At 35.9% G+C, this 25,635-nt stretch overlaps 1 protein-coding gene across 1 annotated transcript in view; it reads right to left on the bottom strand.

The window, feature by feature from the left end:
* Positions 1-25,635, bottom strand: part of ANXA10 (annexin A10) — a 78,934-nt gene that overhangs the window by 35,748 nt on the left and 17,551 nt on the right. The window contains exon 4 of the mRNA XM_044225970.1: positions 4,884-4,997. Coding sequence (XP_044081905.1) covers positions 4,884-4,997 — 114 coding nt within the window. The remainder of the gene's footprint in view (positions 1-4,883; positions 4,998-25,635) is intronic.

Raw genomic sequence — 25,635 nt, 5'->3', positions numbered from 1 at the left:
ATGCCTTTTATTTATTTTTGTTGTCTGATTGCTGAGGCTAGGACTTCTAGTACTATGTTGAATAGCAGTGGTCATAGTGGATAGCACTGCCATGTTCCGGACCTTAGGGGAAAAGCTCTCAGTTTTTCCACTGAGAATGATATTTGTTGTGGATTTTTCATAGATGGCTTTGATGATATTGAGGTATGTGCCCTCTATCCCTACACTTTGAAGAGTTTTGATCAAGAAAGGATGCTATACTTTGTCAAATGCTTTTTCTGCATCTATTGAGAGTATCATATTGCTCTTGTTTTTCTTTTATTAATGTATTGTATCACATTGATTAATTTGCAGATGTTGAACCAACCTTGCAGCCCAGGAATAAATCCCACTAGGTCGTGGTGAATAATCCTTTTAATGTACTGTTGGATGCTATTGGCTAGTATTTTGGTGAGAATTTTTGTATCCATGTTCAACAGGGATATTGGTCTGTAATTCTCCTTTTGATGGGGTTCTTTGTCTGGTTTTAGGATCAAGGTAATGCTGGCCTCATAAAATGAGTTTGGAAGTTTACCTTCCATTTCTATTTTTTGGAACAGTTTCAGGAGAATAGGAATTAATTCTTCTTTAAATTTCTTTAAATGTTTGGTAGAATTCCCCCGGGAAGCCATCTGGCCCTGGGCTTTTGTTTGTTTGGAGATTTTTCATGACTGGTTCAATCTCCTTATCGGTTATGGTTCTGTTCAGGTTTTCTATTTCTTTCTGGTTCAGTTTTGGTAGTTTATACCTCTCTAGGAATGGATCCATTTCTTCCAGATTGTCAAATTTGCTGGTGTATAGTTGCTCATTATATGTTCTTATAATTGTTTGTTTTTCTTTGTTGTTGCTTGTGATTTCTTCTCTTTCACTCATGACTTTATTAATTTGGGTCCTTTCTTTTTTCTTTTTATAAGCCTGGCCAAAGGTTTGTCAATCTTTCAAAGGACCAGCTCCTAGTTTTGTTGATTTGTTTTACTGTTCTTTTGGTTTCTCTTTCATTGATTTCTTCTCTGATCTTTATTATTTCTCTTCTCCTGCTGGCTATAGGCTCTCTTTGTTGTTCTTTCTCCAGCTTCTTTAGGTGTAGGGTTAGGTTGTGTACTTGAGACCTTTCTTGTTTCTTGAGAAAGGACTGTATTCCAATGTACATTCCTCTCAGGACCACATTTTCTGTGTCCCAAAGATTTTTGAACACTTGTGTTTTCATTTTCATTTGTTTCCATGAATTTTTCAATTCTTCTTTAATGTCCTGGTTGACCCAATCATTATTTAGTAGGATGCTCTTTAGCTTCCATGTATTTGAGTTCTTTCCAACTTTCTTCTTGTGATTGAGTTCTAGCTTCAGAGCATTGTGGTCTGAAAATATGCAGGGAATGATCCCAATCTTTTGGTACTGGTTGAGACCTGATTTGTGACCCAGGATGTGATCTATTCTGAAGAATGTTCCATGTGCAATAGAGAAGAATGTGTATTCTGTTATTTTTGGGGATGGAATGTTCTAAATATATCTCTAATGTCTATCTGGTCCACTGTGTCATTTAAAGCCTTTATTTCCTTGTTGATCTTTTATTTAGATGATCTGTCCATTTTGGTGAGGGGAGTGTTAATAATAAATAATAATATATAATAAATAATAAAGTTATTATTGTATTATTGTTGATGTGTTCCTTTGATTTTATTATGAATTGGATTATGTAATTGACACTTCTCTCTCGAATTCTCCCCTAATGATCCAGTAGTTATTTATCTCTCTTTTTCTCAGCTTCTTTATTCTCCATCATTTGGTCTTCTATATCATTAATTCTCTCTTATGCCTCATTTATCCTAGCAGTTAGAACCTCCATTTTTGATTACACCTCAGTAATAGCCTTTTTGATTTTGACTCAGTTAGGTTTTAGTTCTTTTACTTCTCCAGAAAGGGATTCTCTAGTATCTTCTATGCTTTTTTCCAAGTCCAGCTAGTACCTTGATACTTGTCATTCTGAACTCTAGTTCTGACATGTTACTAATGTCTGTATTGATTAGGTCCCTAGCCATCAGTATTGCCTTTTTTTTTTTTTTTGTGGTGAGTTTCTCCACCTTGTCATTTTATCTAGATAAGACTAGATGAATGAAAGAACAAAACACTAAAAAGGTAGCATTGACCCCAGAAAAATATACACTAACCAACTTGGAAGAGACCAAAAGCTGGGGGGAGAGGAAGGGAAGAAAAAAAAGAAAAAAAAATTTTAGATTGGTGAATAAAACAGAGCCACACACTTGATTTTGGATGTATTTTGGTCTGTTAGAATAAACTACCTCCCAAAATTTTAAAGAAAGACAAACTTATATATATATACAAAAATAAGGGTAAACATGATGGGAAGAAATAAAATTGTAAAGATGAAAATTAAAAAGGATTCTAAAAAAGGAATTGATAAGAAGTTTATTGAAAAAAGAAAATTAAAAAAAAATGTGATCAGACTGGAGTCTAGAACAAAGTCATGCACTATATTTTCATCTATTAGAAGAAATTTTATCCCAAAACTGTAAAGGAAAAAAAAACCTATATGTATACAAAAAATAAAATGCAATAAAATGCAAAAAAATAAAATACAATGAAGGGATAAAATATGACTATAACAATGAGAATTTTAAAATATTTTTAAAAAAGTATTATAAGATAAAATAGTTTAAAAACATTAAAATAGGAAAGGAAAAATTTAAAAAATAGAATAAGAAAACAATAAAATTAAAAAAATTTAACTTTGAAAGACTAAAGGATCATGGGAAAAAAGTCATGAATTCTATGTGTTACTTTCCCCTAGATCTGGAGTTCTACAGTTATTATTGATCAGTGAACTTGGTCTTGGCTGGATGCTTTTGCTGATCTTCTGGGGGAGGAGCCAGTTGCAGTGATTCTCAAATGTCTTTGCTTGAGGTGGAATCGCACCGACCTTTCTAGGGGTCAGGCTAAGTAATCTGCTCTGTTTTGCTCTTGGTAGCTTTTGTTCCCTTAACACTTTCTGTATGGGAATGAAGATGGCGGCTTCCCAATCTCTGGTCCCATAGGAGCCAAGAGCTCAGGGCACCACTCCTCAGTACACCCTCAGAGAAAAACAGTCAATCCCTCCTGTCTCCCTCATCTCCAGCTACACTCTGAGTCCACCCAGCCTGTGACTGTTTCTATCTCTGGTACACAGCTCTCTTTGGAGTCTCCAAACCCAGCAGATTCCTGCAATGCACTCCCACACCACTCCTCTCAGAGGAGGGATGTGAGTCTCCCTGGATCTGCTGCTCCCTGCCCAAAAAAAGCAGTGGCCTGACTGTGCCTTGGATCATGGTTTAGGGTAACAATGAGCTGAGAACCCACAGTTCAGCTCTCTCTCTGTAGCCGGCTTCCCCATTCCCATACATGGGAGCTCTGCCATACTCTGACACTCCTGATCAGTTTGTGACCCTGCAGATCCTGAGAACATGCTATCTCCATGAGGTCTCCACCTCCCTCTTAGCCTCTGGAGCAACATCTCTCAGTGGAGTGGACTTCTACTGTGCTCTCCCTTGCCGGGATCTGGCCCCTCCTCCCACAGTCTATCTTCCCAAATGTTGCCTCAGATTCACTTCACATTTCCTACCTTCCAGAAAGTGGTCAATTTTCTGTTCCTAGAATTGCTTCTCTTCTTCTCTCTTCTGTTGATTTTGTAGGTGTTCAGAATCATTTGATATCTATCTAGCTGAATTCCTGGGACCTGATGATATTTAGGCCTCCTTCTCCTCCACTATCTTGCTCCTCCTCTAAATGTGGATTTTTGTACCATTTGTCTAAGTTGGATTGGGTACTTTCTACAGTCTCTTACATCTATTATGCATCCATTATTTTGCTTTAGTAATTATAAAGACAACACATCTTCCATAAATCCTTTTTCATAAATCCTTACCATTTCATGTGATACTGATAAAATACAACAGTTTATCTAAACCGTAACCTAAGACTTCCTTCTTATAGTTTGTAGTCACATCATTTTGCAAGAGGTAGGAATTGCCATCTACAACTTAGAAAGAAGCAATTGGTTGAAATGTATATGAATTTTATACAATGACTATTCTCATCTGCAAACATGATGGCCAAAATCCAGGTTCCCTTAATTTGTTCCCCTTTCCTATTTTCTGTCACACATTGTTCACAGATTGAGTAATCTGGTCATTGGCAGGCATTGTATTGGAATGATTGCACCAGTTCTGCAGGTGTTTAATATCGGCATTTGCAAAGATTTAAAAAGTCTTTTCTACTCCATCCCTAGCCAACAAAGTCTCTAACAAATCTGTAGTCAATTTATTTCACGGAAATGACTTTTCTGTAAGGAAGAATTAAATTCTTCAGAAGTAAAATTTTTATACATTTGAGCAATAGTTTTTGTAAAGGAGTAACTTAAGGTCACAATAATAAGCAAAGATATCATCTATATTTTGTCTCTGACTCAGTATCCTATTTTTACTTAGTGAGTACAGTTTTTACAAATAATTTAGAGAGGTTCACATGATTTAGAACATTTTTGCTTACTATATGAGTATATACCAGGGAGAGATGAATATGAATAGCCCTGGAAACTTATTCAGGTTTTTCTCTTGGTAGTTTGGCATTGAGCTGGGTCAGTGGATTTGAGTTTGTACAGTGACAAAACAGGCTGATCCCAGCTACTAGGGTGCAGAGGTCCCTCTTCCTAACATGGTCACTTCTCCTGAGTGCAGTATTTTCATTGTTTAATTTTTGCTCAGATATTCCCTCCCCTACCCCTGATCACACAGTAACATCACAGGACAGTTCCCTTTCTACTGAAATACTGCCTTGTACTTATTACAGGTATATTTTTGTGTTAGACCACTACCTTCATGGCATGCCAGAGTTCATGAGCATCATAAGATGGTGGTGGGTACATGAGGCCAACCATGACGTCTTTGAAGTGATCTGAAAGCTTCTCCTTCAGGTCACCAATTAGGTCCTATGAATGGAAAAGTAAATACTTTTATTACATTAGTTACCAATTTTACAGGAGAAATGGGATAGTTACAGAAAGTCTTCTACTAGGATGTTCTTTTCTATGTCATTTCATGTAGTAAAAAGTCATATATGCACATACATGGATTATAGGAATGATGGACTTGAAAATGATGAATGTAATAATACCTCTGCATGAGAGGTCATCTACATGGACATTCTAGTCATGTAAAAATAAAATGATCTTCTTTTCCTAATCCCTACACTTCTACAACTTCTCTGTTGATCTCATTATGAAAATAAGTAAAAATTATAACCTAAAAACATTGTTGTTGAGAATTCTTAGTTTTCTTGTGTGGAATTAATGAAATATTAGACCATAAATAAAATATGCATTTATATTTTGTTATTGCAGCAGGGTCTTTTAGCGGGAGTTTCTGGTTATCCTATTGCCAAAAAGCTTGTATAAATGAGTTGAGTAATTTAAGAACTTTCATCAAATAGCCACATTAATATGTATATTTTATAAATATTAAAAATTAAACAGTTAAGGAAAAGAAGAAGAATGCTAAATGTTTGTTCTTGGAATACATACTACAGATGATCATTTTAATTTTGACTTTTATTTTACTAGTGTAGAATGGATATTTTAGAAACATACATGTTAGGAGTGCCTGGGTGGTTCAGTAGTTAAGCATCTGCCTTTGGCTCAAGTCATAATCCAGTTATCCTGGGTTGGAGCCGGGGATGGAGCTCCAAGTCAGGCTCCCTGCTCAGTAGGAGATCTACTTCTCTCTCTCCCTCCACTCTTCTTCTCCTTCTGCCCCTCTCCCTGCTCGTGCTCTCTCTATCTCAAATAAATAAATAAGATCTTAAAATATATATATATATATATGTTAGATGTATTTTTTGTAAGGTTACAAAGGCATCTAAAAGATGTTTAAAACTGAACATTTTTTGCTAAAACATATAGTATATTAAATTTTACTTAAAAAATACAATATTTTAGTTCTGAGGTGATTCAATGATAGAATTCAAGTGAAAGATGCCAATGAGGCACAAGTTTTATTAGGACAAAAATGAAATAGTCATAATTTTTATTTTATTTAGTATAATCTGACAATACCATTACTATATTGTGGATTTTCTTTTTAGCAAATAAAAGCACTTATCTAATAAGGTGGTAACTGGTAATACAGAGAATCTGTTGAATTTTTGCTAAGGTCAGTGTACTCATTAAATGAGCAATTAATAATGTCTAGAGTTGTGTGTGCTTGGAGTATATACAAGAAGCATAAGATACTCTCTTCCACAGAATTTACATTGTATTTAATTCCCTCCTTATGCACCGGTTGACTATTTCTAATTTCTTTACCAGATGGTTGTTAAGGTAATATGAGCCAGGCACTCTTCTAGGTACTGGGGTTGATATCAATGAATAAAACATATATATGTGTTTTTAAAAACACATATATATGTTTTTATGTTATATATACACATATAAATATATTAGCTAGTGAAACATATCCTCATGCAGGAGTCCAAAAAATTTTTTTGAGTGAAAGATCGCAGTTTTTCAATACTGTTTGATTTAATACTGTTTCTAACACATAGTGGTAGGTGCTGGAGAAAAGCAACAGAGTCTCTGGGTTTTGTTTTGTTTTGCTTTTTTAAGGTTTTAATTTATTTATTTGACAGAGAGAGAGAGATCACAACTAGGCAGAGAGAGAGGCAGAGTGAGAGAGGAAGGGAAGCAGGCTCCCTGCCTAGCAGAGAGCCCGATGTGGCGCAGGATCCCAGGACCTTGGGATCATGACCTGAGCCAAAGGCAGAGGCTTTAACCCACTGAGCCACCCAGGTGCCCCAAGAGTCTCTGTTTTTAAGGACATTCACATTCCACAAACCCAGAGATAACAAGTAAAAAGTGAGCTGAAACACGTTCTAGGGCTTTCAATATCATTTTTCACAGCATAAGATCCAAAAGCAGTAGTACAAAACATAAGAATTAAAATAAAAGATCAGAATGAATTTATAGGATTAGGGAACTAGGTCACTTTTAGACCAGAAAACATGAGTAGCACTGTGACAGGAGATGGAGAAGCCATTTGTATGGTTAATGTTATATGTCAACCTGGTTGGGTCACAGTACCCAGGTATTAATTAGATCACACATGATTCTAAATGTTTCTGTGACAGTTATTTTGTAGACAAGATTAACATTTAAATCAGTAGGCTTTGAGTAAAGCATTATCCTTCAAAATATGGTGGCTGCCAGTTAACAACTTTAATAGAAGAAGGCTAACCTCCCCTGAAGAAGAGAGAATTCTGCCAACAGACCACCCTTGGAATTGAATTGTAGTTCCTCCCTCAGTCTCCAGCTTGCAGGCCTATCTGTAGATTTTGAGCTTGCCAGTCACCTGGACCACGTGAGCTAATTCCTTAAAATCTCTCTCTCTAGTTAGAGATAGGTCATGCTGCCCTCCTTGAACTGCTTGCCATTGCTCTTACAAGAAATTTTGAGCTCCTCATTATATCCTTGCTGTAAGGTCCTTCATGATTTGAACAGGGAGAAAGCGAGGGAGAGAGAGGGATTGAGGGAGAGAGAGAGAGAGATTTTTTTTCTTTTATTTGATACGTAGGAGGAGTAGGTGTGGGTCTAGATGGCAGGGTTGGGCCAGGATGGGTTGGGATGTGCTGAGCCTCAAAGGAGGCTCAGAGCCCAGCTGAATGGGCCTCTGGGCAGCACAGGTGAACCACTCTCCCGGAGGGAGCCTCATCTCGCTGGATCTCGGAGCTCCTTCACAGGTGCCCAGCAGCTGCCCAGGATTCCTGGGATGAGAAACAGCTGTGTGCCACAGGTGCCAGAGACCCCCTTCCCAGGCTTGTCCATAAGGAGTCTGGCTCCCTCCACCTAGCAAGCAGATGTGCACATGTATGCATATTATGTTAGTTCTGTTTCTCTAGAGAACACTGATCCACATTCGTAAAGTTAAGTGAGTCAGTAAAAGAGAAGTGGGCAGCTGGGGGTAATCCTTGTGTCTGCGTATGTGTGTTTTCATATGCAGTGTGAATAAGTCAATCTGAAGGGACTGAAAGATCTACTTGAAGAGAAGATGAGTATTAAGTAAGATTTATAGCACAGAATTATGTGATGATTGGCTCTTTGCTCCTGTGGGAGCTCAGGAAGCAGGGCAGCTTTTGGCGACAAAGGAACTCTAAACCTATGTTCCTTTAATTCACCAAGTCATTATGCTCTTAAAATGATGATTTTTTAAAAACGATTTTATTTATTTACTTGAGAGAGGGGGAGAGAGAACACGTGAGCAGGGAGAGGGGCAAAAGGAGAGGGAGCAGCAGGCTCCCCACAGAGCGGGGACCCCAGTGTGGGGTTCTATCACAAGACCCTGATCATGACCTAAGGTGAAGGCAGATGGTTAACTGACTGAGCTGCATTAGCACCCCCAAAATAATAAATTTTTTTCTCAATATGTATCATCAAGAGAGAAGAATCTTAATATTAGCCATTTTAACTTTAATTTCTAATCCTTAAAAATTTTTAATGTCATATCTTTTATGTAAAAATAAAAACAAATGTGCCCTTGGAATAATTTCCACAAATAATTTCCCATTATTTAGTTGTTTTAAACATCTAGGATACAATACTTACTTCTTTTCTTAATGGTCTCTCCCAGATAAAATTTTACAAAAAATAGTTTTTTAAAAGGAATCACATATTCATGTAAGGAATCTGCCAAAGTTTGCAATAAATCTAATAACTATCTTTTATTTAAAAATTACGAAATAATTTTAATTTCCTTTACTCTTCCTCATCTCTAAGTCAGTTGTATTTTGCATGGATGTTTTGAGGGTCAAGTCAAGTACGTGTGGTACTTGGCTCTGGAACTCAAACTTCAGCTTTGTCCTTAGGATTCTGCTTTCTGTCTTAGACATGGAAATAGAGGACTTAACTGCCCACTTATGCTGTCCCGACTGGGTTTTCTTTGCTTTCTCAATCCTCTCTGCCCCTTCACTCTTTCCCATGTCCAGCTGTAGCTCCTTCCCAGTAGCCAGTCCTTACATATTTGGAATAACCCATGATTGAGAGGTTTCCTTCAATATGGCTTGTAATGCACCTCTTTGTGAATTTGTTCTTTTACTACAACACAATTAACTTCAAAACTAATGATAAAAATATATCTGGAGAATCTCAAATATTTGGAAGTTAAAAATGTATTTCTGCATGTCTAAAGATAAAATAATAAATCACAAGGAAATTAGGAAATACTTTCAATTTACTGAAGGTGAAAATACATGTTACAATTGTGGGATGCAGTGAAGACAGTTTTTGAAGATAAATTTTTAGCTTTAAATATTTATAAGAGGGACGCCTGGGTGGCTCAGTGGGTTAAGCCTCTGCCTTTGGCTCAGGTCATGATCTCAGGGTCCTGGGATCGAGTCCCACATCGGGCTCTCTTCTCGGTGGGAAGCCTGCTTCTCCCTCTCTCTCTGCCTGCCTCTCTGCCTACTTGTGATCTCTGTCTGTCAAATAAATAAATAAAGTTTTAAAATAAATAAATAAATATTTATAAGAAAAACATATGAAATAAATGACCTAAGTTTCCATATCAAAAAACTAGAAAGTAAATTAAATTCAGAATAAGAAGGAAGAAAAGAGGATCAGAAACCAATAAAATAGAAAATTGATAAATGCTAGAAACTGTCAATAACAGAAAAGTCTGGTTCCCTAAAACATCAGCAATGTTAATAAAATTCTAATTAGATTGATTAAGAAAAAAAGAAAGAAAATACAAAATATCAATATTGGGAATGTAAGAGTGGTGTGTAAAAATACTACAGACATTAAAACAAAAAGAAATGCCACGAATACATTAATGTCACTAAATTTTAAAAATTTAGTTAAAATGGACCAATTTCTTGAAAGATACAAATTATCAAAGAAAGCTCAAGCAGAATTTTACACTCAATTTGAATTTCCTTATATTAATTTAAAAAGTTGAATTCATAATTAACCCCACATTGCCTATCTCTAGACCCCAGTGGAATCACTGATAAAATCCATCAAACATTTAAGGTAGAAATAAAATCAACTCTATACAAAATCTTATAGAAAACTGTAGATGAAAGATGACTTCTCAATCTATTTTATGTGGCCAGTATTGCCCTAACAGCAAAATTAAAAAAAAAAAACTGCACATGCAAAGAAAGTTTCATATTGATATTCCTTATGAACAAAGATTAAAAAAAAGTGTGTCCAATATTCATAAATCAAAGCCACCAATATAAAAAATATGTCAAGGAATGACTTGTAATGACCAGGAATGCAAAGTCAATTTACAATAGAAAATCAGTCAGTACAATTCCTCATTTTAGCAGTAAAGGAGAAAAGCTGCATGATATCAATAGATATAGCAAAAGCATTTGAAAAAGATTAATAATAAACATAGTAAAAACTCTTAGGAAAGAATGAACAGAAGGAATCTCCTTCACGCTGATGCACGCTGATGGAGGGCATTTATAAAACCTTTACAGATGAGATGATACCTAGTAGTGATAGTGAATACTCCTGCCCTAAGATTGGGAACAAGGCAAAGACTTGCTCTTACTATTTGTATTTAATGTTGTGTGAGAGGTATGCACCAAAAAGAAAAGCTAAAACTGTAAACCGAGTAGAAGAAAGTATAGGAACAAATCTTTGAGTCTTGAAGTGGCAAAGAATTCTTGGGTAGTACATGAAAGTAACAAAACGTAAATGAAAAAAATGATAAATTTGACTTTATCAAAATAAAAACTTCAGGGGCGCCTGGTTGGCTCAGTGGGTTAAGCCTCTGCCTTTGGCTCAGGTCATAATCCCAGGTTCCTGGGATCGAGCCCCGCATCAAGCTCTCTGCTCAGCAATGAGCCTGCTTCCTCCTCTCTCTGCCTGCCTCTCTGCCTACTTGTGATCTCTGTCTCTCTGTCAAATAAATAAATAAAATATTGAAAAATAAATAAATAAATAAATAAAAACTTCAGTTCTTCTAAGGAAACCGCAGGTGTCATTTCACATGTCTGACAAAAGACTTGTGCCCAGAAGGTATAAAAATTTCTTAAAACTCAATAATAAGAAAACAACCTGATAAAAATATGGACAAGGGATTTGAACTGACAGTTAACCTGAGAAAATAAGCCAATGGGAAATAAGCCCACGAAATTATGCTTAACATTTGTCATTAGAGTAATAGGAAGTAAAGCCACAATGAGATAACACCACATTTTCTTTAGCGTGGCTAAAATTACAAAGACTGATAATATCAGGTATTGGCAAGGATATGGATGGCTTGGAACTGTCATATTTGTGAAAACAAAGTTATTTTGCTGTATTTATGTGCTGTACTAGTTAATACCCAGTTTCAGATTATCATATAATTTAGTAGTTTTTAGCATTTTTTTCCACACTAGAATTATACACCCATCATAACATTGGTGCCATAAAGCAATGATTATTTAATTGGGCTGGGGCTGGAGGCCCATACGAGAATCTTAGGTGAGAGGAAGAGTTTGTAAAGTTATTCAGATGAGTAATATAATATCCTGTTTGGAGGTAGGGTGCTTATTCTTTCATTCCAACTGAATATTACTGAGATGGAGAAAAACATTAAAGCAGAAGAGTATGATGATAACATTAACCACTAAGATTTAATGTTTAGTATCTGTTATACAGGATTCTGTGTATTAGAATAACTGTGATAGTTCTTTACAACATGAAATTATAAACATCCCATGATATAGGTGAGAAAATTGTGGCACATAGAGCTTAAGTAGCAAATTCCATGTAACTAAACAAGTTCAGTGATGGAGCCAGGATTCTGGCCTTCTGGTCTCTTTTTTCTGTTATGGCCATAAAAAGCCACTAGTGATTTATCAGCAAGGTGATGAACACAACATATAGGTGGTGAATGTGTATTTATGAACTTTTAAATCTAGTGGCAGAGGATCAAAGTTTTAAATGCAGACAGACCAATGTAATATACTTTTATTGTGAGAAGATAATGGTAGCTGGCAGTGGATAGAAAAGTAGAAACATTAGAATTATCATTTCTTATGAGCTTTCCTTTAACTCTAAGTGAAGCTGATTATTTCTTTGCCACCATTGCTCTGTCTTTGCATTTACTGTACTAGATTTTCATGACTATATTATATGCATTTTTCCCCCCAAAGTCTATCAGGACAGAGATTTTCACATAGATTTTACTAAATTGATCATCAATCTGTAGCACAGTGCTGAGTATAGAATGTACAAAGTATGTAGTATATACAATGTATAAATGAACATATAAAGAAGTGCAAGAATAAATCAGTGAGTGTTCATTCATTTAGAGAAAAACCCTATTTTACTGATTATATGTAAAGGATAAAGTCAGTGTTCAAGCTGACAATCACCTGGGCATTGCAAGTCGTTTACTTATCGTTAGTTACATATCTATGATGATCATTCCTCCCCAATGTTTATAACGACATCTTCAATTACTCTGCGTATTATGCCATCCTATGTATTGGAATACTGAACCCGGATCTATGTATTCCACTGCAGACTGAGATGAGTGGTACCACTAGATGGCGCTGGTATAATATCTTTGTTTTGTAACTCAAGTGTGTGTGTACGCGCACGCGCGCACACACACAATACACAACTGGCTGTGGTAAACCGTTTTTATAAAAGATGTCAATAAAATTATGTAATTTCTGTGAAAGAAGCAGTATCAGATATCAGCTAATGCCATTAGAGTGTACAGATTCTGGAGGTAAAGTATTTAGGTTTGAATCCAGGCTGTGTAAAAGAGCAGCTGTGAGATTGCAGGCAGGTTACTTAACCTCTTTGTGTCTGCTTTCCTAGCTCTAAAGTGAACATAAAAGCATCTACTTCATGGTTTGATCTAAGTATAAAAATATTTAACTCCGGTGAAATTCTTAAAATACCTTCTGGCACATATTAGGTACTCAAAAATGTGTTTTTATTTTCTTCAAAAACTACTAATTTGTGGCAGATAAAAATGGCGGATACTGGACTGTCTCCCTCTCTCTCCTCTCTTTCTCTCTCTCTCCCTTCACATCAGAATTTTGTCTATTATATTGTATTTCTCACAACTTTTTTATTATCCAATTGTCAGTAAATTCTGTTCTCTCTAACTAGAAATGTATCCAGAAAACTGAGGATTTCTTACCACTTTGACTGCTATAACCCTCATCCAGGCTGCCATCATCACTCCCCTGTGTTAACGTAATAGCCTCCAAAGAGTTTCCTTTCTGTCTTTGCACCTTACAGCCTCCCCTCAACACACCCTGTAAGAAGACAAATCAGATCAGTCACTCCTCTGCTCAAAGTGTCCTTTCCTGCTCTACACTCCAAGATAAAATACAACTGCTTTCATGTAGTTGATCTCAGATTAAGCAAACGTGCCAGCTATTTATTCCGTGCAAATACCAGTGTCTTTACAGTGACTCACATGGTCCATAGTATATTCTTGGGCACTTCTCTGCCCTCATCTCCTACTCATCTTCTCCATGCCCCTGATTCCTCTATTCCACCTACAGACGGCTTCTTACAGATCCTGGAAAAGCAGACCTATTTCTACCTCGCGGCATTTGTTTTTGCCTTTCACTCTTCCTTGAGTGTTCTTTCTCTAGATATTCACATGGGTCACTCCTCCCTGCCTTAATAAAGCTTGCTTTTGTCACACCCTTTGAAATTTTACCTGGTTCTATTTAGTACTAGCTCTATTTTTACCAGGCTTTATTTTTTTTCCATAGCGCTGCTTACTTTCTAACATGACACATTTTACTAATTTTTTTTTTTTTTTTTTTTTTTTTAAATCTGTCTTGCAAAGGTAGGATGTAAGCTCCATCATAGCAGGTCTGTTTTATTCATGGCTATTTCACCAGCCCATAGGACTTTACCTGCTGCATAGGAAGCACTTATAAAATTGGTATACAATAAATAAATGAATGAAGACTACTTATAATTCAACAATTACTTGTTTGGAGTCATTCTTGGCTATTCAAAGATGAAAAAGGGAAGGTCCCTATCCTCAAGCAGTTTTATTTAGTGGAGGGGCCAGAAAGCACAGGAATTACAATTACCTTGCAATGCAAAATGTGCTAAGAGCTATCTAGCGGAAATAGTGTGATATTATCAGCACATATGGAAGGAGATATTACTTTCTGTGGGGAAGATAAATATTGAATAATATGTTTAAATAGCTAAACTCTGCATGTTCAAAGAGGAGCCTTCAAATGGGTGCTCTAATTAAAACCTTAAATTTTCACTTGGAGTTATATAAATAACTTTGTGGATGGAACCTTTGGAGTGTTACTTTCCCCAGCCTGACTGCCTCTGCTTTCTTGTTTGCCAAAGATTTGCCCTAAAGGAACTCTGTGGGAATCACAGCTTGGCCTTGCATTAAGCTAATGAGTACTTTCTTTTCAAATTGAGCTGTTCTATGCTGCTGATGAAACTGTAGATTACCCATGGTGCAGCTCTTCTGACCACTCCATTTAAACTAAAAGTAAAATGGTAGTTTCTTCTTCCTTATTCCTCTTACCTTTATGTAATTATATGTAATCAGGGGCAGGAAATAGACATATGACTGATATTTTGCTTTTCTGAATATGCTCAGGGGAACATTTTTATATGCTTTTAAACTTATATGCCTTTTTCTATTATCATAAAAAATAATACTTGCTCTTTAAACACTCAGTAATGTAGGCCCATATAAAGTGTGCCTTAGAATTTCTCTTAATTCTGCCTACCCTAATATTCATTGTATAAATACTCACATGATTTTATATTCTATCATAAAAACACTTATGTAAGCTGCATTGTCATCACAGTGGTAAGTGAATATTCTTTTGAATAGCTCCATTTTATAGATGTTTTTGCAGTTTACTTAATGATTGAATTTTCAGAATTTCAAAATTCAGAAATTTGAGCTAATTTTTGTCGTGTAATGATGATAATACTTTGGTCTTCCAGAGAAACATAGTATTTTAAAGCCAAAGTCCTGCTCCCCGCCTCTAACACCACAATAATAATAACATTCTTTTAAAAGTATGCTTGATCTCAGTATAAAGAGAAACCCCTGGGTGTAAAAACCAGGGGATAAATGAAAATCAGAGGATAAGCAAAGGAGCTGACCTTGCAGATGACCTTGCAAGTGACTGGGGAGAGTGGGGGTTGGTTTTGAGATTTGTACTGGGTTTCATTGTCCAGTGTGGGACATTATATGAGGACAAGAGAGAATTTATGGGGCTAGTGTAGTACAAGGAATGAAGTCTGAAACCTCTATGAGGTTGGGATCCTCAAAGAATTATACTGTCAGTAAAAGTATGACAGAAAAGTATGAACTAGAAAAAAAAATCAGCATTGGAAAACAAGCAGAAAGCCCACCCTTCATTTTCTGAGTTTTAAATAGAAGGATATTTTCCCTGTGAATTCAAAGTAATAGAGCTGTGTCTCCCTTGGGCATGACTTTTAAATTCATTCTACTGTACCCATGTGAACTGAGACCTCCATGAAGAGAAATCATCACGAAAGTTGATCCAGGGCTGACGATTCTCCTGGGACACCAGGAAGAAGAAAATGCCAAACAATTCTAGAGAGATTCTCTTACTTTCCAGGAAGAAAAAATTCACACTGAAAAAAATGAACAATCACTTTAAAAGTTCTCACAATAAAAATATAGTATGTGCTTAGAATCAATTTTCTGAAGGATAGACAGTGGACTTTACAAACAGCTGAATTAAAACCTCAATTTGAGACAATTGATAAAAATAGAAAGAACACTATGAAAAAAAAGACACTTAAAAAGAAAGCAAATAAAACTCTAGAAATGAAAAACTTCTAGAATTGAAAAATACGATGTGTACTTCAAAGAGTAGCTAATAAATAACTGAGTTAGAATTAGTAAAACTACCTGAAAAAACTGTAAAAAATCCCACAGAAAACAGATAAGAAATAGATATGGATATAAGGTAAGAGACTGCAAAGACTGAATGGCAAGAATAAACTTTTGTTGAATAGGATTTATAGCAGGAAAGAATGTGGACAATATCAGGGAGATAGTATTTCAAGTATCATATAATATGTGAATTCTCAGTTTTATAAAGTACATGAACCTGTTGACTAGTAATGTGAAACTACAGAATACCAAAGATTAAAAAAAAAAAATCTTAAAAGCAAACAGAGAATAAAAGGTAATCTACAAAGGAGAACTATTAATGAAAGAAGGGATTTCTCAAAATTTACCAAGGAAGGCCAGGAAAAAAATTAAAATTATATCTGCAAAGACCTAAGAAATAGTAACTGGAATTCAGCCAAGAATGTTATAGCCATCTAAACTATTATCCAGCAAAGAAGAAAAAAGATAAAGGTATTCTTAAGCAGAAGACTGAAGTAATTTAATAATCATTTGTTGTTTCTGGGGAAAAAAAATGCTAAGAAATGCCTTAGGAAAAATGACATTGAGATCAGAAACATGGCATTGGATATCAGAAGAGAACTGAACAAGGAAATAGAAAATTATGAATAAAACTCAAGTAATAATTTACCAAAAACATAATAATGTTTAATTTGGGGGAGTATAAAAAAAGGTAGAATAAAAATATTAAACAATAATAGTATATTGCCTGGAAAAGTCCCCCTAGCTCTTACGTTAAAACCAGTTAAACATGAGATATTATTGCAAAGACACAGCAGTATTGCTAGAGAATCCATTTCTAAGACGGACTCATTAAAACATTCTTAAATGTTAACCAACTCCAATTAAGTCAAAAGGACCAAACCCTGTGCCTGGGCGAGAATGAAATGTGGCTCTGGGTATTGAGTCAAGAGTGTACAAAGTTGAAACATGGTGACAGCAGTGATGAACTTACCACTCAATATAGAGCTTTGTGTGGGCCCAAAACATTGAAGTGCATTTGATTGAGGTGGGTACATATGACACACAGAAAGTAAATATCTTGCTTACTGATGCAGATCCTCTTTATTTCCTCATGTGCCCTTTTTTCCCCTCCCTTCTACCCCAGGATCTACTGCTTTTAGAAGAGAAATAATTAGAAGTGGGACCAAGGTGTTCTTGTCCCATTGCAGACTAACACAGTCATGATGTCTGAGGATGCTGGGGGACTTCCGGGGATGGAAGGATTCAATTTTTTATGAATTTGTTGGATACAGCTGCCAAGTCACCATTCTGTGCAGACTGGTTGGTTGAATTTGGGTCTTTCCCAAATTCAAGGAAGCTAAAGGAATCTGTGATCAAGCCCTTTGGACTGCTTCCACTGTACTCTTATAATAACTTCTGTTATTGAATATAGTTAGAATTTATGTTTATTTTTCTCTTCTGGGAATGCTTGTAAGTACCAAAGGAGATCCTCTTGATAAGAAAAGAGCCATGTATAGGGAAGTGCTTCTGCCTATACCACAAATGGGGAAGGTCTCATAACCTCAATAACTACTATCTGCTACACATCTCTGTGACACGGTTTGTTGATTGGAACCTCTGGTAAAAAGAGGCAGCATACCACAGGTGCCTCTTGGTGTCTTAAACTTGCTGCTTTCCTCATACAACATCTGAGTTCATGACTTTTGAAAAGCAGTATTGGCTGCTGCTGGATTTAGAAACTGAATGGCTGATAGTCTCATTTGGTGGGCCAACTGGGACTCAATGACTAGCAAGGTGGGAAGATATCAATAAGTCTCATCAAATGGAAATGGCACCCTGAAGAAAACAACTGGCCTGCCCCCAGGAGTATCATGATTTTACATGAAAAAATGGCAGCTTTTCCTTTTTGGAAACTTTTACCCCACTCTGCTTCTTGAAACAAGCTGATGAATCAACAGAGACTTCAATCAGTTGCCCTGAAAGCCTTGACTTGGGTTATTGATGATTCAGATATGCTAAAACCAAATGATGTCCACAGGGCTGCTGTTGTGGTTCAAATCAGTAATAGTTGTGAGGAACCAAAAATGGACGATTTTTGTTCAATGGGCAGAAATCAAGGTTGTTTTCATAGTTCTGGCCAGTGTTCCCCTTGATAAATTTTCTAATATTTTTATTCACTATTGGGCTCTTAGACCTATCTAGGGTTTAACACTTGGAAAAGTACAGTTTCCATATGAAAAAGGAGTTTCTTTAGGACAGTAGTCTTTCAAAACAAACTGTGGCTGCTGATAGGAACTTTGGTGTCACACTCTCACAGATGTCCATACTAAGGGTTTATTTCCTGGTGAGACCAACTAGAATTCAGCTACTGATGAAGCCTGCATTTGCCCAGATTATACTGTTGCTACAGTATAATGGATCCATCATCACACTGGGCATCACAACACATATACCATCATAAACTGAACATGTAGTGAAGTATTTTATGTGTCTGAGGCAAAGGTTAGCATTTCTTGCCCAGCTTTGTGAGTTGAGTCAAAACCTGACTTGCCTTACTCATTGCGAGAGAAATCATCATTCAGAGGGCATGGCTCCTGCATAGCCTTGGCAAATGGAATGCATCAGACTTGATCCCCTCTTGAGGTTTCTAGAAGTCCTGGAAATTGTTAACACTTTTTCAAGTTATAGCACTGCTTGGTCCTCGAATCTAATCTGTGTCATGTGTTTGACTTTCCAGACTATTTGCAGTCTCACCATGGTTCAGTGCATATTGCAAAAGTCACTCAACAATAGACTGACAGTTAAGCTATTTGATTGAACTTCCATAGTCTCTACCATCCATAGGCTTCTGATATTGGTGATAATTGATTGACTCAATAAAATTTCTGGCTCTGTCTTCTTTACCTCCTTCTGATATACACAGCTTAGTAGGGCAGTTGGTCACTGAATGCATTTTTCTCTCCTGGATAATCATAATGAAGTGTGGGAGACCATTATTGTGATATAATAAAAAAATATGTATATATATGAGCTCCAACCCCCATGTCTGGCACAGAACTACTAAAACTTTGTCCTTTTTTGGATAGGAGTGAGAGGATAATCTTTTGCTGTTCATAATAACCCCTTTTCAGTCACATCTGAGTTTATGCTAATAAGGTGATCTTGAGGAAAGGGGCTGATTGCTAGAGGATTGGATTGGAATCCTCAGCCCTACTGATCTGTAGGGAAGAGAGAAGGGCTGGAGATTGGCTTATTCACCAATGACCAGTAATTCAATCAATTGTGGTTATATAATGAAGACGCTGTAAGAACTCTAACTACAGAGGTTTGAAGTGCTTTCAGGTTGGTGGACACATCAATGTTCTGGGAGAGTGACATGCCCATAGAACATATGAAAATCCATCATCCTGTCCCACATGCCTTGTTATGCACATCTCAGTCATTTTTCTGTTCCTGAGTTATATCCTTTATAATAAACTAAGAATCATAAGTACAGTAATTTCCTGAGTTCTGTGAGCCATTTTAGCAAATTATTGAACTCAAGGAGGAATATGTGGGAGCCTCCAGTTTACAGCCAGTCATTCAGAAGTATAGGTGACAATCTAGGATGTCTGAAGTGAGAGAAAATTTTGGAAGACAGCCTTTAACCTGTAGGATCTGTGGTAACTCTGGGTAGTTAGTATGAGAATTATTTAGTTTGAGGAAAATAATCTGTATATTTGGTGTCAGAAGTGAAGTGTTGCGTGGTGTAGAGAGAAACAGGAGTTTTCCTCTAACTATGTAGACCTATTTTGAAAATTTGGGATTCTATTCTGACCATTCCTGGTCATGATGATTCTTTTCCTTCTCCTAACATTGTCAGCCTCAGGGTGTACTTGTTGGTCTACTCTGTGGGTGGAAGTCTAAGGAAAAGTGGGCTCAGGATTTCAAACAATTCTGGTTAAGCCACCAGAGTACCTCTGGACTTTCATGGTCCTAGATCATAAGGGTAATGACTATTTAGTTGAGTACACTGCTTGTGTGACATAATGGCTTTTTTGAAGTTTTATAAAAATACGTTTGTCCCTCTTGCATCTGAGCCTTCCAAAAGAAAGTTTTGAGTGTGAGTTGGAAAAAAGAAGAAAAATGATGAAGTTACAACTACTGGAAAAGTGACAGTATTCTAATGGTGGAACAAGAACAACCACCTTGGCACCTGGGGTAGGAATACCTAATCACGCCACTTTGGCTCTAGAAGGTATTTAGGACAACTTCAACTCACTAGCCAAGGTTGTTATGGATGATAGACTTGTTCTAGACTCCCTCCTTGTGGGCCAATTTGAAGCCTCTGCCATCACGAATACATCTTGCTGTATCTAGATGAAAACCTCAAACCAAGTAGAAAGGTCATTACTAAAACTTCAGAATAAGCCACTCAGCTTCTTAAGATAGGCTTGATGATTTGTGGGATTAGTTGAATTCATTGGGTCCAGGTCCCTGTGGGGGCATGGTTGGAATCAACACTGCCAATTGACCTCCCCTGCTGCTTGGAATTATTTGATAATTAAATACTGTATGAGACAAATTGATGGATTTAGTCTCAGCCTTTGTTAGTCAGAATGATAAGAGTGGCCTGGGGACTGGTGTGCTCATAGGTAAAAAAAGCCAAGAGTGAAAATGGAATGTGGTGAAATGAAAGGAGAGGTGATGTTGTTAGAAGACAATCTTCTGTAGATCTTATGTTTCTGAATGTTACACAGAGTGAGGCACTGACAGCCTTTGTTCTAGACCAGCTTTCCAAGGATGTTTATATAGTAATTAGCATCATGAAACAGAGATGAGTGATGGGCAGCCATCCATTCTGGCTGAAGTTTCTAATCTCATGGTTTCTCTTCTGCAGTAGAACCCACTGCATGTGCAGGTGTTATTTGGTCATTTTTGCCTTGAATTTTGGGGTTGAGGCTCAGGGAACTGGTGCAAAAATTCTGACATTTTGGCAACCACTATGACTGTGAATGATAAACTGTATTTTGTCTTTGATTCAGTAGTCTTCTGTCTTCTAACAATATCTGTGATTATCTTGGCTGGTTAGCTTGCTATCTTGTATGTCAAAGGCTCATTACCTTTCACAGTTTTTGACAGACGATCGTACAACAACATAATTTGAAATTCATATATTTAGAGAAAATATTTATAGTCTATATACACAAGAAATAACTGATATCCAAATTACATAAATAAATACAAATCAATAAATGGCAAGCTACTGAAAGGAAAATAAGACAATGTAGAGTTAATTAAAAAAAGGGAGAAACCTTGAAAGAATTCTAGCATTGCCATTCTTCTGAGATTCAACTTATACTTCATACTTTGGACAAAAATCATTTCCTTTAAAAGATTTGTTTCATTTTCTACTCCTCATTAATTACCAATAAAAGACAATTTTCAAAACAAAAAAAAAAAGGAAGAAACCAAGAGGTTAAAAAAAAACATGAAAAGATGATCAACATTATATTTTATCAGGGAAAAATGAAAGTTAAAATCATAATGAGATTCCATTTATATCTATGAAATTGGTCACAACTTCAGAAGTTTTATGAAGATTTAAGGGAAATGGGAACCATTATATATTTATTGCAGGTGGGAGTATAAATTTACGGAACTGTTTTAGAGAGTGTTTTGAAGACTAATTAGGCCTGGCTTTAGGAGTATCTAATTTTCTTTTTCTGTTCTTCTTACTTCCCTCTCTTCCTCCTTCCCTCCCTTCTTTCCTCCGTCCAGTTCCCTGTTCCTCCATCCCTCTCTGGCAGACATTGTATGTTATTTTAAGGATAAATAATTGCTCAGGCTGTAACAAACATATACAGAGGTTTTTCTAAACTTATAAAATTTTGATTGATTCTATAGAAAATTTTCTTAAAATTATAAATTATTTTCCTGGTAGTAAAGATTCACCAAAAGGAGTGTATCTAATCCATTATTTATTTTAAAGATAAGGTAATTGTACCATTTTAAACTACTTATTTCATGCTTAATTGATCTGTGACAAATTGTATAATGAATTTAAACTTTTGAGACTAAAACTATATCCACCCCTCACTTCTAAAGTAAAAGTGAGGATAGACGAAAAGATGTCACACCTATTACTGGTGCTAGTGACATCATAATGCTACTTGTAAGTAGCTAAGGTAATTTTTTAGCCAGCTACTTCCTAGGTATGTTGATAGCTCAAGGTCAATATTTTTAACCATGAAACTGAGACATAATAGGGAAAAAAAGTATTATGAGAACAAGATGGGTCTGAAGAGTGAACTTGAACTCTTCACACATTCACATGTCTGTTTTTTTTTCCCCAAAATTTTATTTAAATTCTAATTAGTTAACATACAGTGTAATATTGGTTTCAGGAGTAGAATTTGGTAATACATTACTTACATATAACTCCCAATGCTCATCATAACAAGTATCCTCCTTGATACCCATCCTCCATCAGCCCTCAATTTGTTCACTATGGCTGAGTCTCTTATGGTTTCCTTCCCTCTTTCTCTCTTTTTTCCCCTTCTTATTTGTTTATCTCATATGAGTAAAATCATATGGCATTTTTCTTTTTCTGACTGGCTTATTTTGCTTAGCATAACACACTCTAGCTCCATCCATATTATTGCAAATGACAAGATTTCAGTATTTTTGATGGCTGAGTAATAGTCCTTTCCATATACCACTTCTACTTTATCCATTAATCCAATATCTGTTTATCCAATGGACCTTGAGCTCTTTCCACAGTTTGGCTATTGTCAATAATGCCGCTATGAACATCAGGACACATGTACTCCTTTGAATATGCATTTTTGTATCCTTTGGGTAAATACCTAGTAGTGCAATTGCTGAGTGATAGGGTAGCTCTATTTTTTAACTCTTTGAGAAACGTCCAAACTTTTTTCCATAGTGACAGAACTAGTTTGTATTTCCACCAGAAGTACAAGAGGACTCCTCTTTCTCTGCATCCTTACCAACATTTGTTGTTTCCTGTGTTGTCAATTTTAGCCATTTTGACATGTGTGAGGTGGGATCTCATCTTGGTTTTGATTTATATTTCCCAGATGATGAGTGATGTTGAGCATCTTTTCATGTGTCTGTTAGCCATCTGGATGTCTTCTTTGGAAAAGTGTTTATTCATATCTTCTGTCCATTTCTTACTTGGATTATTTGTATTTTGGGTGTTGAGTTTGATAAGTTCTTTATAGATTTTGGATACTAACCCTTTATTAGACATTATTTTCAAATATCTTCTCCCATTCCATAGACTGTCTTTAGTTTTGTTGATTGTTTCCTTCACTGTGCAGAGGCTTTTTATCTTCACTAAGTCTCAATAGTTCATCTTTGTGTTTGTTTTCCTTGCCTCCAGTGATGTGTCTAGTAAGAAGCTACTATGGCCAAGGTCAGAGAGTTTGCTGCCTGTGTTCTCCTAGTATTTTGATGGTTTCCTGCCTCACATTTACGTCTCTCATCCATTTTGAATTAATTTTTGTGTATGGTGTAAGAAAGTGGTCCAGTTTATTTTTCTGCATTTTGCTGTCCCGTTTTCCCAGCACCATTTGTTAAGGAGACTGTATTTTTTCCATTGTATATTCTTTCCTGCTTTGTTGAAGATTAGTTGGCCATGGAGTTGTGGGTCCATTTCTGGATTTTCTACTCTGTTCCATTGATCCATGTGTCTGTTTTTGTGCCAGTGCCATACCTGTCTTGATCCCTACAGCTTTATAGTCTGTAACTTGAGGTCTGGGAATTTTGATGCCTCCAGCTTTGGTTTTCTTTTTCAGGATTGTTTTGACTATTTAGTGTCTTTTGTGGTTCCATACAGATTTTAGGATTTTTTTGTTCTAGCTCTGTGAAAAATGCTATTGGTATTTTGATAGGGCTTGCATTAAATGTAGAGGTTGCTTTGGGTAAATACAGGCATTTTATGATGTTTATTCTTTCATCCATGAACATGGAATGTCTTCCTATTCCTTTGTATCTTCCTCAATTTTTTTCTTAAGTGTTTTTATAGTTTTCAGGATATAGATCTTTTATCTCTTTAGCTAGGTTTATTTGTAGTTATATTGTTTTTGGTGCAATTATAAATGGGATTGATTCCTTGATCTCTTTTTCTGCTGCTTCATTATTGTTGTATAGAAATGCAACAGGTATCTGTACATTGATTTTATATCCCATGAATTTTTCATATTTATGTATTAGTTCTAGCAATTTTTTGGTGGAGTCTTCTGGGTTTTCTATAGAGAGTATCATGTCATCTATAAATAGTAAAAGTTTGACTTCTTCTTCATGATTTGGATGCCTTTTATTTCTTTGTGTTGTCTAATTGCTAAGCCTAGGACTTCCAGTATTACATTAAATAGTAATGGTGAGAGTGGAGATCCCTCATTTGTTCCTGACCATAGAGGAAAAGCTCTCAGTTTTTCCCCATTGAAGATGATATTAGCTCTGGGTTTTTTTTGATATGGCTTTTATGATGGTGAAATATATTCCATCTATACCAACTTTATTGAGGATTTTTATCAAGAAAGGATGCTGTATTTTGTCAAATGCTTTTTCTTTATCTATTAAAGGATCATATGGTTCTTAACTTTTCTTTTATTAATGTTGTATATCACATTGATTGACTTGTGAATATTGAACTACCCTTGTAGCCCAGGAATCAATCCCACTTGGTCATGGTGAATAATCCTTTTAGTGTACTGTTGGATTTTACTTGCAAGTGTCTTATTGAGAATTTTTGCATCCATGTTCATCAGGAATATTGGTCTTTAATTCCTTTTTTTTTAGTGAGCTCTTTATCAGGTTTTGGAATCAAGGTAATGCTGGCCTCATAGATTGAGTTTGGAAGTTTTCCTTCCATTTCAGTTTTTTTGAACATTTTGAGAAGAATAGGTATTAACTCTTTTTTAAGTGTTGGAATCTCCTAGGGAAAACATCTGGCCTTGGACTTTTGTTTGTTGGTAGATTTTTATTACTGATTCAATTTCTTTGCTGATCATAGGTCTGTTCAGGTTTTCCATGTCTTCCTATTTCAGTTTTGGTAGTTTGTATGTTTTTAGGAAATTGTCCATTTTTTCCAGATTGCCTAGTTTGTTGGCATATAATTTTTCATAATATTCTCTTGTAATTGTTTGTATTTCTGTGGTGTTGGTTGTGATCTCTCTTCTTTCATTCATGATTTTATTTGGCTCCTTTCTCTCTTCCTTTTGATAAATCTGGCTAGGGATTCATCAATTTAATTAATTCTTTCAAAGAACCAGCTCTTAGTTTCATTGATCTGTTCTACTATTTTTGTTTGTTTGTTTCTATATGTTTATTTTTTTCTAATCTTTATTATTTCCTGTCTTCTGCTGGCTTTAGGCTTTATTTGCTGTTCTTTTACTAGTTCCTAAAGGAATAAGGTCAGGTTGTGTGTTTGAGATTTTTCTTGTTTCTTGAAGTAGGCCTGTATTACAATACATTTCCCTCTTACAACTGTCTTTGCGGTATTCTGGAGATTTTGGACTGTGGTGCTTTCATTTTCATTTGCGTCAAGTATTTTTAAATTTCTTTTTTCATTTTCTGGTTAACCCATTTATTCCTCAGTAGGATATTCTTTAACCTCCATGTATTTTTGGTCCTTCCAAAATTTTTCTTGTGATTTACTTCAAGTTTCATAGCATTATGGTCTGAAAATGTGCATGGTAT

This window comes from Neovison vison, chromosome 11 (assembly GCF_020171115.1).
Source record: "Neovison vison isolate M4711 chromosome 11, ASM_NN_V1, whole genome shotgun sequence".
Classification (NCBI taxonomy): domain Eukaryota; kingdom Metazoa; phylum Chordata; class Mammalia; order Carnivora; family Mustelidae; genus Neogale; species Neogale vison.
This window is presented reverse-complemented; position numbering and strand designations above follow the sequence as displayed.